General features: G+C 47.9%; 1 protein-coding gene across 6 annotated transcripts in view; it reads right to left on the reverse strand.

Moving 5' to 3' along the window:
- LOC306764394 (extracellular matrix organizing protein FRAS1-like) overlaps positions 1-19,384 on the reverse strand; it is a 623,368-nt gene that overhangs the window by 375,122 nt on the left and 228,862 nt on the right. For all 6 annotated transcript variants that reach the window (XR_013771547.1, XR_013771548.1, XM_079251555.1 and 3 more), the window contains 2 exons: positions 8,612-8,752; positions 6,880-7,026 (listed from right to left, as the gene is read on the reverse strand). Coding sequence is in view for 4 of the 6 variants with exons in the window: in XM_079251555.1 (XP_079107681.1) it covers positions 6,880-7,026; positions 8,612-8,752 (288 nt within the window). In the remaining 2 variants the exon portion in view is untranslated. The remainder of the gene's footprint in view (positions 1-6,879; positions 7,027-8,611; positions 8,753-19,384) is intronic.

Genomic DNA, 19,384 nt, shown 5'->3' on the forward strand with positions numbered 1-19,384 from the left:
TTTCACCGCTCTGCGATGTCACCGCTCTAATGTCACCGCTCTGCGATGTCACCGCTCTGCGATGTCACCGCTCTGCGATGTCACCGCTCTAATGTCACCGCTCTGATTTCACCGCTCTGCGATGTCACCTCTCTGATGTCACCTCTCTGATGTCACCGCTCTGCGATGTCACCGCTCTGCGATGTCACCGCTCTAATGTCACCGCTCTGATTTCACCGCTCTGCGATGTCACCGCTCTGCGATGTCACCTCTCTAATGTCACCGCTCTGCGATGTCACCGCTCTGCGATGTCACCGCTCTGATTTCACCGCTCTGATTTCACCGCTCTGATGTCACCGCTCTGCGATGTCACCGCTCTGCGATGTCACCGCTCTGCGATGTCACCGCTCTGCGATGTCACCGCTCTAATGTCACCGCTCTAATGTCACCGCTCTGCGATGTCACCGCTCTGATTTCACCGCTCTGATGTCACCGCTCCAATGTCACCGCTCTGCGATGTCACCGCTCTAATGTCACCGCTCTGCGATGTCACCGCTCTGCGATGTTACCGCTCTGATTTCACCGCTCTGATGTCACCGCTCCAATGTCACCGCTCTGCGATGTCACCGCTCTAATGTCACCGCTCTGCGATGTCACCGCTCTGCGATGTTACCGCTCTGATGTCACCGCTCTGCGATGTCACCGCTCTGATTTCACCGCTCTGATGTCACCGCTCTAATGTCACCGCTCTGCGATGTCACCGCTCTAATGTCACCGCTCTGCGATGTCACCGCTCTGCGATGTCACCTCTCTGCGATGTCACCGCTCTGATTTCACCGCTCTGCGATGTCACCGCTCTAATGTCACCGCTCTGCGATGTCACCGCTCTAATGTCACCGCTCTGCGATGTCACCGCTCTAATGTCACCGCTCTAATGTCACCTCTCTGATGTCACCGCTCTGCGATGTCACCGCTCTGCGATGTCACCGCTCTGATTTCACCGCTCTGCGATGTCACCTCTCTGATGTCACCGCTCTGATGTCACCGCTCTGCGATGTCACCTCTCTGCGATGTCACCGCTCTAATGTCACCGCTCTGATTTCACCGCTCTGCGATGTCACCTCTCTGATGTCACCGCTCTGCGATGTCACCTCTCTGATGTCACCGCTCTGCGATGTCACCTCTCTGATGTCACCGCTCTGCGATGTCACCGCTCTGATGTCACCGCTCTGCGATGTCACCGCTCTAATGTCACCTCTCTGATGTCACCGCTCTGCGATGTCACCGCTCTGCGATGTCACCGCTCTAATGTCACCGCTCTGCAATGTCACCGCTCTGCGATGTCACCGCTCTGCGATGTCACCGCTCTGCGATGTCACCGCTCTGCGATGTCACCGCTCTGCGATGTCACCGCTCTAATGTCACCGCTCTGCGATGTCACCGCTCTGCGATGTCACCGCTCTAATGTCACCGCTCTGCGATGTCACCGCTCTAATGTCACCGCTCTAATGTCACCGCTCTGCGATGTCACCGCTCTGCGATGTCACCGCTCTGCGATGTCACCGCTCTAATGTCACCGCTCTGCGATGTCACCGCTCTGCGATGTCACCGCTCTAATGTCACCGCTCTGCGATGTCACCGCTCTGCAATGTCACCGCTCTAATGTCACCGCTCTAATGTCACCGCTCTGCGATGTCACCGCTCTGCGATGTCACCTCTCTGATGTCACCGCTCTGCGATGTCACCGCTCTAATGTCACCGCTCTGATGTCACCGCTCTGATTTCACTGCTCTGATTTCACCGTTCTGCGATGTCACCGCTCTGCGATGTCACCTCTCTGATGTCACCGCTCTGCGATGTCACCGCTCTGCGATGTCACCGCTCTAATGTCACCGCTCTAATGTCACCGCTCTGCGATGTCACCGCTCTGCGATGTCACCGCTCTGCGATGTCACCGCTCTGATGTCACCGCTCTGATGTCACCGCTCTGATGTCACCGCTCTGATGTCACCGCTCTAATGTCACCGCTCTAATGTCACCGCTCTGCGATGTCACCGCTCTAATGTCACCGCTCTAATGTCACCGCTCTGATGTCACCGCTCTGATTTCACCGCTCTAATGTCACCGCTCTGCGATGTCACCGCTCTGCGATGTCACCGCTCTAATGTCACCGCTCTGCGATGTCACCGCTCTAATGTCACCGCTCTAATGTCACCGCTCTGCGATGTCACCGCTCTGCGATGTCACCGCTCTGCGATGTCACCGCTCTGCGATGTCACCGCTCTAATGTCACCGCTCTGCGATGTCACCGCTCTAATGTCACCGCTCTAATGTCACCGCTCTGCGATGTCACCGCTCTAATGTCACCGCTCTGCGATGTCACCGCTCTGCGATGTCACCGCTCTAATGTCACCGCTCTAATGTCACCGCTCTGCGATGTCACCGCTCTGCGATGTCACCGCTCTAATGTCACCGCTCTAATGTCACCGCTCTGCGATGTCACCGCTCTAATGTCACCGCTCTGCGATGTCACCGCTCTAATGTCACCGCTCTAATGTCACCGCTCTGCGATGTCACCTCTCTGATGTCACCGCTCTGCGATGTCACCGCTCTGCGATGTCACCGCTCTAATGTCACCGCTCTGCGATGTCACCGCTCTGCGATGTCACCGCTCTAATGTCACCGCTCTAATGTCACCGCTCTAATGTCACCGCTCTGCGATGTCACCGCTCTGCGATGTCACCGCTCTAATGTCACCGCTCTGCGATGTCACCGCTCTGCGATGTCACCGCTCTAATGTCACCGCTCTGCGATGTCACCGCTCTGCAATGTCACCGCTCTAATGTCACCGCTCTAATGTCACCGCTCTGCGATGTCACCGCTCTGCGATGTCACCTCTCTGATGTCACCGCTCTGCGATGTCACCGCTCTAATGTCACCGCTCTGATGTCACCGCTCTGATTTCACTGCTCTGATTTCACCGTTCTGCGATGTCACCGCTCTGCGATGTCACCTCTCTGATGTCACCGCTCTGCGATGTCACCGCTCTGCGATGTCACCGCTCTAATGTCACCGCTCTAATGTCACCGCTCTGCGATGTCACCGCTCTGCGATGTCACCGCTCTGCGATGTCACCGCTCTGATGTCACCGCTCTGATGTCACCGCTCTGATGTCACCGCTCTGATGTCACCGCTCTAATGTCACCGCTCTAATGTCACCGCTCTGCGATGTCACCGCTCTAATGTCACCGCTCTAATGTCACCGCTCTGATGTCACCGCTCTGATTTCACCGCTCTAATGTCACCGCTCTGCGATGTCACCGCTCTGCGATGTCACCGCTCTAATGTCACCGCTCTAATGTCACCGCTCTGCGATGTCACCGCTCTGCGATGTCACCGCTCTGCGATGTCACCGCTCTGCGATGTCACCGCTCTAATGTCACCGCTCTAATGTCACCGCTCTGCGATGTCACCGCTCTAATGTCACCGCTCTGCGATGTCACCGCTCTGCGATGTCACCGCTCTAATGTCACCGCTCTAATGTCACCGCTCTGCGATGTCACCGCTCTGCGATGTCACCGCTCTAATGTCACCGCTCTAATGTCACCGCTCTGCGATGTCACCGCTCTAATGTCACCGCTCTGCGATGTCACCGCTCTAATGTCACCGCTCTGCGATGTCACCTCTCTAATGTCACCGCTCTGCGATGTCACCTCTCTGATGTCACCGCTCTGCGATGTCACCGCTCTAATGTCACCGCTCTGCGATGTCACCGCTCTAATGTCACCGCTCTAATGTCACCGCTCTGCGATGTCACCGCTCTAATGTCACCGCTCTGCGATGTCACCGCTCTGCGATGTCACCGCTCTAATGTCACCGCTCTAATGTCACCGCTCTGCGATGTCACCGCTCTGCGATGTCACCGCTCTAATGTCACCGCTCTAATGTCACCGCTCTGCGATGTCACCGCTCTAATGTCACCGCTCTGCGATGTCACCGCTCTAATGTCACCGCTCTGCGATGTCACCTCTCTGATGTCACCGCTCTGCGATGTCACCGCTCTAATGTCACCGCTCTGCGATGTCACCGCTCTAATGTCACCGCTCTGCGATGTCACCTCTCTGATGTCACCGCTCTGCGATGTCACCGCTCTGCGATGTCACCGCTCTAATGTCACCGCTCTGCGATGTCACCGCTCTGCGATGTCACCGCTCTAATGTCACCGCTCTAATGTCACCGCTCTAATGTCACCGCTCTGCGATGTCACCGCTCTAATGTCACCGCTCTAATGTCACCGCTCTAATGTCACCGCTCTGCGATGTCACCGCTCTAATGTCACCGCTCTGCGATGTCACCGCTCTGCGATGTCACCGCTCTGCGATGTCACCGCTCTAATGTCACCGCTCTAATGTCACCGCTCTGCGATGTCACCGCTCTAATGTCACCGCTCTAATGTCACCGCTCTAATGTCACCGCTCTGCGATGTCACCGCTCTAATGTCACCGCTCTAATGTCACCGCTCTGATGTCACCGCTCTGCAATGTCACCGCTCTGCAATGTCACCGCTCTGATGTCACCGCTCTGCAATGTCACCGCTCTGCAATGTCACCGCTCTAATGTCACCGCTCTAATGTCACCGCTCTGCGATGTCACCGCTCTGATGTCACCGCTCTGCGATGTCACCGCTCTAATGTCACCTCTCTAATGTCACCGCTCTAATGTCACCGCTCTAATGTCACCGCTCTAATGTCACCGCTCTGATGTCACCGCTCTGCGATGTCACCGCTCTAATGTCACCGCTCTGCGATTTCACCGCTCTAATGTCACCGCTCTGATTTCACCGCTCTGCGATGTCACCGCTCTGCGATGTCACCGCTCTAATGTCACCGCTCTGATTTCACCGCTCTGCGATGTCACCTCTCTGATGTCACCTCTCTGCGATGTCACCTCTCTGATGTCACCTCTCTGATGTCACCGCTCTGCGATGTCACCGCTCTAATGTCACCGCTCTGATTTCACCGCTCTGCGATGTCACCGCTCTGCAATGTCACCGCTCTAATGTCACCGCTCTGATTTCACCGCTCTGCGATGTCACCGCTCTGCGATTTCACCGCTCTAATGTCACCGCTCTGATTTCACCGCTCTGCGATGTCACCGCTCTGCGATGTCACCTCTCTAATGTCACCTCTCTGATGTCACCGCTCTGCGATGTCACCGCTCTAATGTCACCTCTCTGATGTCACCGCTCTGCGATTTCACCGCTCTAATGTCACCGCTCTGATTTCACCGCTCTGCGATGTCACCGCTCTGCGATGTCACCTCTCTGATGTCACCTCTCTGCGATGTCACCTCTCTGATGTCACCGCTCTGCGATGTCACCGCTCTGCGATGTCACCGCTCTGCGATGTCACCGCTCTGCGATGTCACCGCTCTGCGATGTCACCGCTCTGCGATGTCACCGCTCTGCGATGTCACCGCTCTAATGTCACCTTTCTGCGATGTCACCGCTCTGCGATGTCACCGCTCTAATGTAACCGCTCTGCGATGTCACCGCTCTGCGATGTCACCGCTCTAATGTCACCTTTCTGCGATGTCACCGCTCTGCGATGTCACCGCTCTAATGTAACCGCTCTGATTTCACCGCTCTGCGATGTCACCGCTCTGATTTCACCGCTCTGCGATGTCACCGCTCTGCGATTTCACCGCTCTAATGTCACCGCTCTGATTTCACCGCTCTGCGATGTCACCGCTCTGCGATGTCACCGCTCTGCGATGTCACCGCTCTGCGATGTCACCGCTCTAATGTCACCGCTCTGCGATGTCACCGCTCTAATGTCACCGCTCTGCGATGTCACCGCTCTGCGATGTCACCGCTCTGCGATGTCACCGCTCTAATGTCACCGCTCTGCGATGTCACCGCTCTGCGATGTCACCGCTCTGCGATGTCACCTCTCTAATGTCACCGCTCTGCGATGTCACCGCTCTAATGTCACCGCTCTGCGATGTCACCGCTCTAATGTCACCGCTCTGCGATGTCACCGCTCTGCGATGTCACCGCTCTGCGATGTCACCGCTCTAATGTCACCGCTCTGCGATGTCACCGCTCTGCGATGTCACCGCTCTGCGATGTCACCGCTCTAATGTCACCGCTCTGCGATGTCACCGCTCTGATGTCACCGCTCTGCGATGTCACCGCTCTGCGATGTCACCTCTCTGCGATGTCACCGCTCTGCGATGTCACCGCTCTGCGATGTCACCGCTCTGCGATGTCACCGCTCTGCGATGTCACCGCTCTGATGTCACCGCTCTGCGATGTCACCGCTCTGCGATGTCACCGCTCTGCGATGTCACCTCTCTGCGATGTCACCGCTCTGCGATGTCACCGCTCTGCGATGTCACCGCTCTGCGATGTCACCTCTCTGCGATGTCACCGCTCTGCGATGTCACCGCTCTGCGATGTCACCGCTCTGCGATGTCACCGCTCTGCGATGTCACCGCTCTAATGTCACCCCTAATTACACTTGATGGACATTTGAGGCGTTTTTTAGTTTCAGGTGTATTTTTTTATTTCTACCCAGAAGACAGAATGGAAACATGGCGGCGGAGCAAAATAAATTATTTTTCCCACCAGGAAGAAGTGGAAACTTCTCGCCTTTAAGTGGAAGAGAAACAAGTTCAAACTAAGTTTAGTGAATAAATGATCAGGACAGGAACGACATGCAGCTCAGCAAAGCATCGTTTGTAACATCAGTCCGAATTTCCACTTTTTACCGTCCGCTTGTCATCTTTCATTTAAAGTGTCTCAGGATAAAGCAGCATATTGAACCCTCATAATGTCAAATTCTCCTCCACATCAGTGATATGATCAAACTTGTGTATTATTCACAAAGTCTGACTTACTGAGACACTCTCCAGAGGCGGCGCTGAGGAAAAACCCCTCTTGGCAGCTTGTCCTGCAGTAGCCATCCTGCAGGGAGGCCAACGGGCTGCAGGAGGTGCAGTCGGCCTGGGAGGGACCGGAGCAAGTCTGGCAGGATGGATGGCATGCTGGAAGAGACGATGCATGTGATTACATGGAGCACATCCACCTCAGGCTGCAGCGTTGCACGGGGGAATGAACAGATATCACCACACACAGCTTGTGGAGGGGGGGCCTTTAAAACATCTACTTTCTGGAGTGAAGCTGAGTCGATGCTGTAGAAAAGGCTGAAAAGCTCAGGGGAGCTGCAGAGTTGGTGATAAAGCTGCATAATTTAATAAAACCTGAACAATATACCGTGTCTTATTGGCCGGTAAGCTTTCTCGCGTCACGTTTTGAGCGTCGGAACGCCAGAGATGTAAAATGTGAACTTTGGCGGCTTGATGCGGAGCGTCAGCCAATCAGAGCGATCAGCTGGCAGCTCCTGGAGGATTCCTGAACCCAGACCCGGGGCTGAGACGTCCTACGACGGCGTTCCTCATGCGGATCACCGACTCTTGCCTTGCGGCTCGTGAAGCAGCCGCTGGCTTTCTGAAAATGCATCTAAACAAGTCATAATGATCCTCAACGCTGCAGTTCTCTCCACTAACAAGAGCTGCAGGCAGGGTTGCCAGTTCTGGCTGATTTCAGCTGCACCGAACTCCGAAAAAAAAAAGGATACGTAGCATGGGAACGCTTTGTTTGCTTGGGGGGGGCTCTCTGCTGAGTGCGGCTCTTGTTGTATTAACAGTGACTATCACCGCCCTACGACGACGTCCTCCAGCTTTATTTATGAAATTAAAACCATGTCATCTCTACGGCACCGCCATCATTCAGACTGACCGGAAGGAAAGCGCCGCCTTTCCTCCTCTCTTTTCCGCCATGTTTGCCGCTCGCTCCACACAAGCGGCAAACATGGCGGGAGCGATTTGGGCGTCGGACACAAAAGTGACATTTTAGTGACCAGCGTCGAGCGTTTTTGACGCGTTTGGTCTGAACACACCGTTAACATGCCACTGTACAAATAAGAGCTGGTAGTCCTTCTGAAGGATTTCTGATGTATGATACGTCAGTGGGACCATGAGGCTTCCTTGCACTGGTTTTTACTGGGCTTTTAATCTGCTGGGGAGTATTAACTGGTAGAGCTGTCCTCTACACAGAAACCTTCTTTTCTTCTAGAGACTTCTTCTGGATGGGGGAGGAACTAACGCATCAGCAGCTGATGCTAATGGAGAGTAAACAATACAAGCTTTAATATTACTCACCAAAAGTCTCCAATATGGCCAGAAAAAGTGACTAGACTTGTTGATAGTCACCCTGTCTTCAAATATAGTCACTATACGGTCTGAAAACCCACTCAATATAGCATCAAAGTGCTGAGTCATTTACTGTGTGCATCAGTGTAACCGGTGTTCCAGAAAATTGTGCATTGCCAAACGTTACGTGATTAAATGCATTCATTTTTTGTTTAACGGGTTATTTTTCTGTAAATCAATGATTGTGATTAAAAGTAAAGTCACACCTCTAATTTATTGAAAGTTTCCAACCTTGAGGTTAAAGACATCTTTAGTGAAAATGGACCATTTTGTCAAGTCTGAGCTCTAATTTCATGGTTCTTGTTAGAACTGAACATGTGTGTACCACTGTAGAGTTGGGTAAATATGTGTACCTCACCTTGACATTGGTTGTCCTGGCTGAAGAAGGACTGTGGACAGATGGGGACGCACCGGCCTTCATACAGGCTGGATGGGGAGAGACAGGACGTACAGTTGTCTGCAGACGGCCCAGTACAATGCAGGCAGGGGGGATGACACTCTGAAAAGGACACACAGAAAAGACTGTTTATATATTTAAAAATGATAATAGAGACCTGAAATATTATGTTCAGTTTGAAACTGTGTTGACTCATGAATCTCAAATGCCACCAGGACAATGAAGGGAAAATGTGACTACTCTACTTTTCCTTTCCTGTAACAGCATTTTTGTTCAGACTTTCTCTTGAAAGGCGATTTTCTTCATGATGATGACAGATGTGGCATTCATCCTATTATGAGCTAAGAACCCAGCAAGGATCCTGACTAATTCAGAGGATGTTGATTTATTTGACTGCTGCATTTGTTGTCTGAACTGAGGCCCGTTTATGTGACTATCCCAGTTGTCCTGCTGCTACTTCAGCATATCTTAGCCTATCATTCGTAATGGCTTCTGAAGGTCTGCATAATTTGGTCCATTTCGTTCAGACAATGAAACATAACCCATCTTCAGAATGATTTCAGATAATCTGCCTTGATTTGCCATTTTTAACACTGCTAACTGAGGCAAGAATTTATGCTTTGTCTGGGACCAGAATCCTTTGTTGAGAGACTAATATAGAGCTGAGTGTCATCAGCATAATTATAATCAGAAATATTGTTTGCTCCCAAAATCTGAACTAGTGGGAGTATATATATGCTAATAGATGAGTATATAACATGGTGCCCCATCAGTAACTAGACTCTCTCTGCTGTTGTTCCACGTGGTGGAATGATCCACTGAACTCGGTCCGATCTGCAGAGTCCTTATATTAAGCTAAAGATTCCGCTGTTCAGCTGAGGATTTCTGCATGTAGCTTAACTCTTCTACACATTAGAATGATTTGTTCAGCTCTTTGACACAACTCTGGACTGAATAAGCTTTTTGTAATTAAACAAAGACTACTGTAGGGAGGGAAAGAAACAAAAACAAAAAGAATTAGACAGCCTCATCCACATAGCGGGCACCTGCGTCCAACTGGACTTAGTCTGACTAGCACTTATTGATGTCAATTCTGCTTGATTTGTTGCTTGTGCTGCTCTTACTCTCAGATGTAAGTCGCTTTGGAGGAAAGCGTCTGCTAAATGACTGACACTGTAGCATAGAATGGAATGGAATATATAGAGCTCAACTCCCCTCAAAACACATTGTCATGTTTCTTGTTCTCATTAGTTCTCGGTTTCCTGCTTTTTGTTGTAGTTTCCCCTATTTAATTCACTTGTGTCTTGTTTAGTCATTGTTCCTGTTAATTAGATTCACCTGGTCTCGTTAGTTTAATTCATCTCACCTGTTTCTTGTTCCCCCTTGGTTTCTGTTCCCCATGGCTGGTTCATTTTGTTAGTTATATGTTAGGTTCTTGTGTTTTTGTGCCACCTGCGGTGTCTTGCTTCAGTTCATGGAGTAAACCGTCTAGATTCTGCATTCCTGCCTCCCATCCTGCATTTGGGTCCACACCTCCACCACTCAGCGTGACACAAATGAGACATTAAGGCAAGGGTGGCCAACTCCTGCCATGAAACGATTGGAAATACCTGGGGGTGACCATCACAGAAGGCCAATCCTGGTCTCATCGCATTGTGCCGTAATGATGAAGACCAGAAGGTGTCTGCACCACTGACAAGACTTTGATACATCTTGAGAGGGAGCATTGTAATGGGGAACAGATCAAAATAAAACTTATTTCCTTTTCAAAAGTTAGAGCCAGGGGGTGTTTCCAGCATTCAAAGGATGTAGACGTGTTTAGCTTGAGCTCTGACCGTAACCTTGATAATTCTCACTTACACCATGTTGTACTTGCTCACAGGCTATTATTCTTTTTGGAGATTCGCTTAGCTATGAACCGGGCTTATAGTCAATGTGAACTTGTGAAGAATGCTGAAGCCAAGCGATGCAAGTAAAACCAGGATCATTGAAGGCTACGTTAGCGGGGCAAGCAGTGCTAATGCTAGCGGTAGCCACGCCGGGGGCTCCCCATCTCAAAATTAAGATGCTAGGACTGATGCAATATGCAAGGAAATTGGCAAGGACATGTCTGACTCTATTCTATGTGGGATCAATGAGCATTTTGATGCCTTTGAGACGAAATTCAAGACACTCTTTGCAGCTCAGACTGAATTGCAGAACCACATGTCCGGCCAAGAGCAAGCTACAAGCGCCCTCGGCTTGTGAGTGGGGAACTTGAAGCCAAGTGCGCACAACTGGAGGAGCACGCCGGTCAACTTCAAGGGAAAATACTGGATTTGGAAGCAGACACAATATAAAGATTGTTGGCATAGAGGAAGGATCTGAAAAGGGAAACCCGACTGATTTTCCAGAGTTGCTGGGAGATGAGCATTTCCCACAACCGGTGAAAGTTGACCGTGCGCATCGCTCTTTGCAGCCTAAGCCGGTTCCAGGTGCAAAGCCACATACCACATTGGCTTGCATTCACCATTTCCAAGTGAAGGAGCTGACCTTACGCCGCGGCAGACAGCAGCCGATGGAGTACGAAGGGAACAAGGTGCTTATCTATCCAGACTACACCAGTGAAGTGATGACCCAACGCCATGCTTTCCGAGGTGTAATACAAGACCTATGGAAGGCAGGGATTACACACATTACGCTACCCAGCCAAGCTCCATGTCTACTGGCAACGCAACACCGAAAACTTTCACTGATCCGAAAGAGGCTGCCAGGGCTTTGAAGCTCAATAAAACACGAGAAGTGGAGTGAGTAGAGACCTTCACACAGTTTTACAAGGCCTGTGCGTGAAAAACAAGGTGAGCGTGTTACGCCATGTCAGAGAAACCCATCTCATAACCCGTCTCATTATAAACTGCCTTTGGACTGTCTACAATGTTTTATTTAAAACACGTCATGTAAGCGCTGCTTTGTAGTGCATACTCATGGATAATTTTGAGTTTTGGGTGCTATTTTGTTTTTTTGTTTGTTTGTTTTTTTTAACCTACTTTACCATCTTTCATTTAGTGGTGACATAGTTTACTAAAGCTATGTTGCGGTCGGAGCATGTTGTGTTGGAGGTAATTGATCCGGCAGCTCCTGCTGTGATTATATGGGGGCCTTCTGCGTCAGGGGGACGCGAGGGTGGGAATGGGATCGTTGTATATGTTCTCTGCTTTGTGGCTCAGACATGTTTGTTCTGCACATGTTTTATTGTGCTCTTGTATATTTGCCAGTGGCTTTTATTTTGGCATCTAGTTATGCAAAATAACTGTGCTATATATTTCCTTCTGTAAATGCCACCTGAACTCCAGGTTGGACTCGGAGTAGAGACATCATGCTTGCTTCATGGAATATTAAGGGGTTGGTAGTCCTGTCAAAAGGGGTAACGTTTACAGACATCTAAAATCTCTATCAGCTGACTAAAATGTGACTGGATATCTCTGTTATATCAGTCCCTATTTACATCTCATGCTCGTGGCGTTGCCATATTAATCAGGAAGAACATTCCATTCCAGCTAAAGTCCGTCGTTACTGACCCTCTCGGTAGATACCTATTGGTCTCTGGTACTATTAATACATTCCCTTTAACTTTTCTCAGCCTTTACGGGCCAAATGTAGATGATCCAAATTTTTTCAAGAGGGTTTTCGACCTGTTGCCGGATGACAATGACTCCAACATAATAATCGCTGGAGACCTGAACTGCTACTTAGATCCTTACTTGGACAGGTTGTCTTCATGTCCACCTCCTGGATTCTCATCTGTTTTAAACAATTTACTCAAATCTAGGAACTTGGTAGATATTTGGAGGATTCGGCACCCTAAAGACAGGGATTTCTCATTTTATTCTCATGTCCACAAATCGTACAGTATGATAGATTATTTTCTAGCAGGTTCTAATTTAATTCATCGCACTACTGATCCAAAATATCATAACATTGATTTCTGATCACAGCCCCGTGACATTGTCCTTAAAACTCTCTCCCAAAGCAGGCTTATTCCTGGCGTTGTAATCCTACACTTCTTAGTGACCATGGTTTTATTCAGGTCATTGAAGCTCAGGTGAAGAGTTTCATAGAAACAAATGACAATGATTGTGTGTCAGACTCTATCCTCTGGGAAACATTGAAGGTTGTCCTGCATGAAGATATCATTTCTTATTCCTCTACTCCAAAAAAAAGAAAAGTGATGTGAAATGTGAATATAACGGTATTTTGAGCAGCCAGGTTAATAGTTTACTTTTAAAACTAGGGCATAAACATTTCGTGCTTGGGGACAAACCTGGGAAGCTCCTGGCACGGCAGCTAAAAGGTGTTCTGGCATCAGGGTTGATTCATGGTATTAGATCAGGGACTGGCTCTCTCCTAACTAACCCGTTAGAGATAAACCATCGTTTCAGGGAGTTTTACAGCAAACTATATTCTTCTAAACACAACGTTACAAATTCTGATTGAAGTGATTTCTTTGATTCCTTGCCGCTGCCCAAGCTCAGCAATAAAGCCAGGACTGACCTGGACTCGGACTTCACGCTACAGGAGGTAATCAGCGCAATAAAACCTTTCCCATCAGGTAAGGCAGCTGGCCGGATGGATTTAGCTGTGAATTCTAAAAGAGGTTTTGTGAGATGCTTGTCCCGCTTCAAATTCTAAAAATGAGAACATCTTGCCCAAAACATTGTATGAGGCTAACATATCCGTTATTTTGAAAAGCAACAGAGAGGGAACTGATCCAGCTAGCTATCGACCAATTGCACCTCAAAATTTTGATAGAAAGATAATCACTAAAATTCTAGCAACTGGTTTGAACAAACATTTGGCCTCCATCATCTACTTAACGAAACATTGAAGAGACTGCTACCTTTGTCCACCATTTAGACGCATAAACTCTCTTTAGATGATTTCCCTCCCTAAATTCCTCTGTCAAAATTTCTCACCTCTGCCTTTTCTAAGGAATTACATTCCATCATTGCTTCTAATAGTTGGAACAATAACAATCCCAGAATTTCTAAGGTGCACATGCAAAAGCCCAAAGTAGTAGGAGGTCTGCGCTTGCCAGTTTTCAGACACTTTTACTGGGCTGCGAACGTCAGGATCTTAATGTTTTGGCGACAAGCATCCAGAGACGACCTGACCTCTACAAGTCGTTGTGGCTCAGGATGGAAGCTAAGTCCGTTTCTTCCTGACCTGCTTTGCTTTTTTCTAAGATCGGCAAACCTGACACCGTGGAAAACTTTGCTTCGTGTTGAAAACTTGGGTCAGAATTCTAAACCAGATTAGAAGCTTTCTGGCGTTACCAGAGACAAACACTGACATGTTTTAACCACTCTCTTCCACCTCCATGGTCAGATAACTGGAGAAAGAAGGGCTTAGTTTCAACTGAAAATTTCTACATTGATGGAGAATTTGCATTATTTAATCAGCCAAAAGAGAAGTCTGATCTATCTCACTCAAATTTCATTCGGTATTTACAAGTTAGGGACTACATTCAATCAAAAATAGGACAATTTAAACATCTCCCAGCAGAACACAAACTTGACAAAGTTTTAACACTAGAGCTCCCACAGCCCAGTCATTTGGCTTCTCTAACTAGATCTCCCACAGGGCAGCCAAATGGCTGGATTCATTTTGAACTAATATCCTGACTGAGGTGTGAAGAGACACTATTGTTCTGTAAATGAGGCAATTACACGTGTGAAACTGAGAGGGAACTACTGTTGCTTTCCCTTTACCTGAGAAACCAGTGTGTTGTAACAAAATGCCATTGTTTGTTTCATGTTTTCAGTTGATTTCTAGCCTACAAAACATTCATACTACCCCATGGTTCATGGTTTTCTTATAGCAAGCTTTTGTGTTTTGTTTTTTTTATTTTTGTATTCATTTTAAAACAAAATATTCACATATTTACCACTACAGTTCGGCCTATTATGTGGCAAATATCTTTGGTCCGTTTATGAGACAGATGTGTTTGAAATACTGCAACATGTCCTGGAGACAGAAGGAAATTAACCTTAAAACAGTCTGGATATATTTGAACAAATTCTTCGGGAAAGTGTTGCACAATCACCGTACATGAAAGAGAGGACAGGAGTGACGTAAGATAAAGGGAGCGATGCATTTCTTTGGGGAGGTTTTCTTTGGTGAGATCACTTGAGTCGGCTACAACGAGAAATAATAATAATAATTTCCACTTGCTAAGATTTATTTCTGCTATACAAGATTCAAAAGACTCTTTTTTTCTTACACACTACATGACACACTGAGAAAATCTGAGTCACAAGGGTTGAGTTTGTTCCGGATCGTGTCCAAAGCCTGCTGGGTTCTGTAGAGTTTCAGTATCTTTCTTTCAGAGTCGACGGTCCTACATTGTAAAATTCTTGAAGCCAGTGAACTATTAGACACTGAGGGAGCTATTTATCCCCCTCGGTACCAACCAGTAGACCTGCTTTTACAATGCCATCTAGATACATATTAGTTTTTTTATTTAGTTATTTTCAATGTTTTAAAAAATTATTTTCTGTTTTTTCAGCAATTAAAGTAAAAAAAGGAGAAGATAATGTTCAAATTTAGGCAACCCAAACACGCTGTGTCCATTCCCATGCTCAAGACGGACTGAAATCATCCTTCCATTCAGATTTTCAAATGTCATAGAAGAGAAAAAACACAGACTTTTTGCCATAACAGATGACTTCAAAGTTATGTCTTTAGGTAAGTAGATGTGTTTACTTGGTACATGTGGACCAACGTTTTTTAAAGCAAAAAGAAGTTAAAAACAATGAGACCCATGCAAACAGCGGACCTAACAAGAGCTTACAAAACAGACAGTCAGTTCCCTTCAGGTTCATTTATGTTGCATGTTTATAACATTACCCGTCACACAGAATGCTAAATTAAATGATTATATATAAATATATATATATCCACAGAGCCCACATATACATAAAAGTAGTTCTAGCAAGAATAAAATGAATAGTAAGGCAATAAATACTTCAAATGAAATAAAATATACCTGCAGATAATGAGGGACAGTGACGAGCTGTTGACTGTTTAGTCCTTATTTTGTTTAAAAGAGAAAAAGTCCACTTGCCGATGCAGTTTTTAACAAAGTGGTGTTGACCAAAAATCTTTTCTGTTCGTGACAAAAATCAAAGGAAACCAACTATCTCTCATTTGAAAGCAGGCTGTGTGTGCGTTGTTAGACTCGGTGTGCAGAAAGGCTGCATGACAAACGTGAGAAATGGTGAAAAGCTTCTCGGCTTTCTGTGATGACTGAAACAATGCAGTACGTTTTGAAAGTCCCTTCCAGTCCCTTCCTCAGGACAAAAGTTATCAGTAGACATCTTAGTGGCTGTTTTTACCAAACCCTTCCCCCAACGTGAGACATGTCCTGCTGAAGGAATGCCGCTCCATGAATGCTAATCCGGCTGCATTTAAAAAGGAAAGGCGGCTAACTGCTGGTCGTTGGGTTGTTCACGTCATCCCAGCAGCCTTCCGGCTTCCCTCTGGGAGTTGCAAGGAGGGTAAGAAATCGCTGGGAATTCTAGTGTTAAGAAGCCCTCCTTACTCCAGGCGTCTAATTTCCAAAATAGTTCACCTGCTTGATGACTCTACTGCAGCGTGTACTGAGAACACGAGACAAACCTGGAGAGAGGAGTTGGGTGGAGAATGACCTAAATCTGTGTGGGATGATTGTTTGTCTAAAATTCTCTCTTGCTCTGCAAACAGACATGTCTTATACAATCCAAGGTGTTGCATAAGATCTACCCCTCCCTCCCACCAGTCTGCGACAGGTGTAAAACATCGGTTGGCACGTCGTCTCATGCTTTTTGGTTCTGCCCTTCCCTAACAGGTTTTTGGTGTAAAATATTTTAGATTATATTATATTTAGATATAGATTATATAATATAATAATATATAATATAATTTAGATTATATTTAGATATTATATTCTAGAGCCTACAAAAAGCAACTGCAGCCTGATGTCGGACTAGCAATCTTTGGCATTTCACGGATAAACAAGGGCCTCCCCGCCGTGATGCAGCGACCTGGAGAGCCAGGAATGATTGTCGCCAAAAGACTGATCTTACAGGAAATCTGCTGCTCCCTCCTGTCAGATGTGGATCGCAGAAAAGATATCACTAATGCAAAAGGAAAGATTGAGATCCTTACATACTCGCTCAGTGAGGACTTTCACAAGCCTGGAGTTCCTTTCTCGCCCACCTGCAGGAGGTCAAAGCTGATCGATGTACGAACTTCGACCCCAGTGACCCTTACATTTCTGTCTCTTCTCTGAGATGTTACCTTTTCTTTTTTTTAAAAAAAAAACTGGCAACAAATTGTAGCCACTGTTTGTTGTTTATTGTCTTTATATGAAACTTCCAACATAAAAGTTTCAACTGAAAAACTTTGCAGGTTGAGGACGAAGCTGGTCCTTCAGGAGCCCAGCAACCACCATGAAGCCACCATGTTTGAAAGAAGGAGGTGTTTCATCACAATCATCATTACGACGTCCTGCATGTAGTACAGAACCTGCACACTCAGCTTAGAGCCACCAACAACCCCCCTCCATTGTGTCTTTATTTGATCTTTTTGTATTTATTGTTCAGATTTTATGTTTTGCATTAATTTTATCTTTATATTACATAAATTTTTATCTCATCTCATGAATGGCATTCATGATTTTGTAGAAGGCAGTTTCAGAGCTTTGCTGCAACAGGTAACAGGTCAACGGTCATCCAGGGGCAGATCATAATCATCTCTAAAAGCATCAGCTGATTTAAGGTTATATATTCTCTCAGTGACCCGAATCTGTTCATCTGTTCCCTCTCTCACCCTGTTCATCCTCCCTTCCCTCATCTTTCTATCGTCCTGTCCTTCACTTCCATCTATCCATCCTGCCGTGTTCCACTCCATCCCTCAGCCTTTATCCCAACTCAGCTCGTCTGCTGTCCTAAAATGGCTTTCAGTTTGGTCAAATATTTCCCTGAATGTTCCCTAAATCCTTCTTTCTGTTGTCTCTGGGTTTCGTCTGCAGCTGCAGTCTTCCTTCTCGCCTCCCTTTCATTCCCCTGGACCCCCATCCCACATACCAACTGCACTTTACCAGGCCAGCAGACATGCAGCTATCAGCTGGACTGTAGGGTTTTATCCACGCTGTGGGACAGAAATGCAGCTATCAGCTGGACTGTAGGGTTGTGTACACACTGTGGGACAGAAATGCAGCTATCAGCTGGACTCTAGGGTTGTGTACACACTGTGGGACAGAAATGCAGCTATCAGCTGGACCGTAGGGTTGTGTACACACTGTGGGACAGAAATGCAGCTATCAGCTGGACCGTAGGGTTGTGTACACACTGTGGGACAGAAATGCAGCTATCAGCTGGACCGTAGGGTTGTGTACACACTGTGGGACAGAAATGCAGCTATCAGCTGGACCGTAGGGTTGTGTACACACTGTGGGACAGAAATGCAGCTATCAGCTGGACCGTAGGGTTGTGTACACACTGTGGGACAGAAATGCAGCTATCAGCTGGACCGTAGGGTTGTGTACACACTGTGGGACAGAAATGCAGCTATCAGCTGGACTCTAGGGTTGTGTACACACTGTGGGACAGAAATGCAGCTATCAGCTGGACCGTAGGGTTGTGTACACACTGTGGGACAGAAATGCAGCTATCAGCTGGACCGTAGGGTTGTGTACACACTGTGGGACAGAAATGCAGCTATCAGCTGGACCGTAGGGTTGTGTACACACTGTGGGACAGAAATGCAGCTATCAGCTGGACCGTAGGGTTTTATCCATGCTGTGGGACAGAAATGCAGCTATCAGCTGGACTGTAGGGTTGTGTACACACTGTGGGACAGAAATGCAGCTATCAGCTGGACTCTAGGGTTGTGTACACACTGTGGGACAGAAATGCAGCTATCAGCTGGACCGTAGGGTTGTATCCATGCTGTGGGACAGAAATGCAGCTATCAGCTGGACTGTAGGGTTTTATCCACGCTGTGGGACAGAAATGCAGCTATCAGCTGGACCGTAGGGTTGTGTACACACTGTGGGACAGAAATGCAGCTATCAGCTGGACTCTAGGGTTGTGCACACACTGTGGGACAGAAATGCAGCTATCAGCTGGACTGTAGGGTTGTGTACACACTGTGGGACAGAAATGCAGCTATCAGCTGGACTCTAGGGTTGTGTACACACTGTGGGACAGAAATGCAGCTATCAGCTGGACTGTAGGGTTGTGTACACACTGTGGGACAGAAATGCAGCTATCAGCTGGACTCTAGGGTTGTATCCATGCTGTGGGACGGAAATGCAGCTATCAGCTGGACTGTAGGGTTTTATCCATGCTGTGGGACAGAAATGCAGCTATCAGCTGGACCGTAGGGTTGTGTACACACTGTGGGACAGAAATGCAGCTATCAGCTGGACTCTAGGGTTGTGTACACACTGTGGGACAGAAATGCAGCTATCAGCTGGACCGTAGGGTTGTGTACACACTGTGGGACAGAAATGCAGCTATCAGCTGGACTGTAGGGTTTTATCCACGCTGTGGGACAGAAATGCAGCTATCAGCTGGACTGTAGGGTTTTATCCATGCTGTGGGACAGAAATGCAGCTATCAGCTGGACCGTAGGGTTGTGTACACACTGTGGGACAGAAATGCAGCTATCAGCTGGACCGTAGGGTTGTGTACACACTGTGGGACAGAAATG

The sequence above is a fragment of the Telmatherina bonti genome (assembly GCF_933228915.1).
Source record: "Telmatherina bonti genome assembly, chromosome: 13".
Lineage (NCBI taxonomy): Eukaryota > Metazoa > Chordata > Actinopteri > Atheriniformes > Telmatherinidae > Telmatherina > Telmatherina bonti.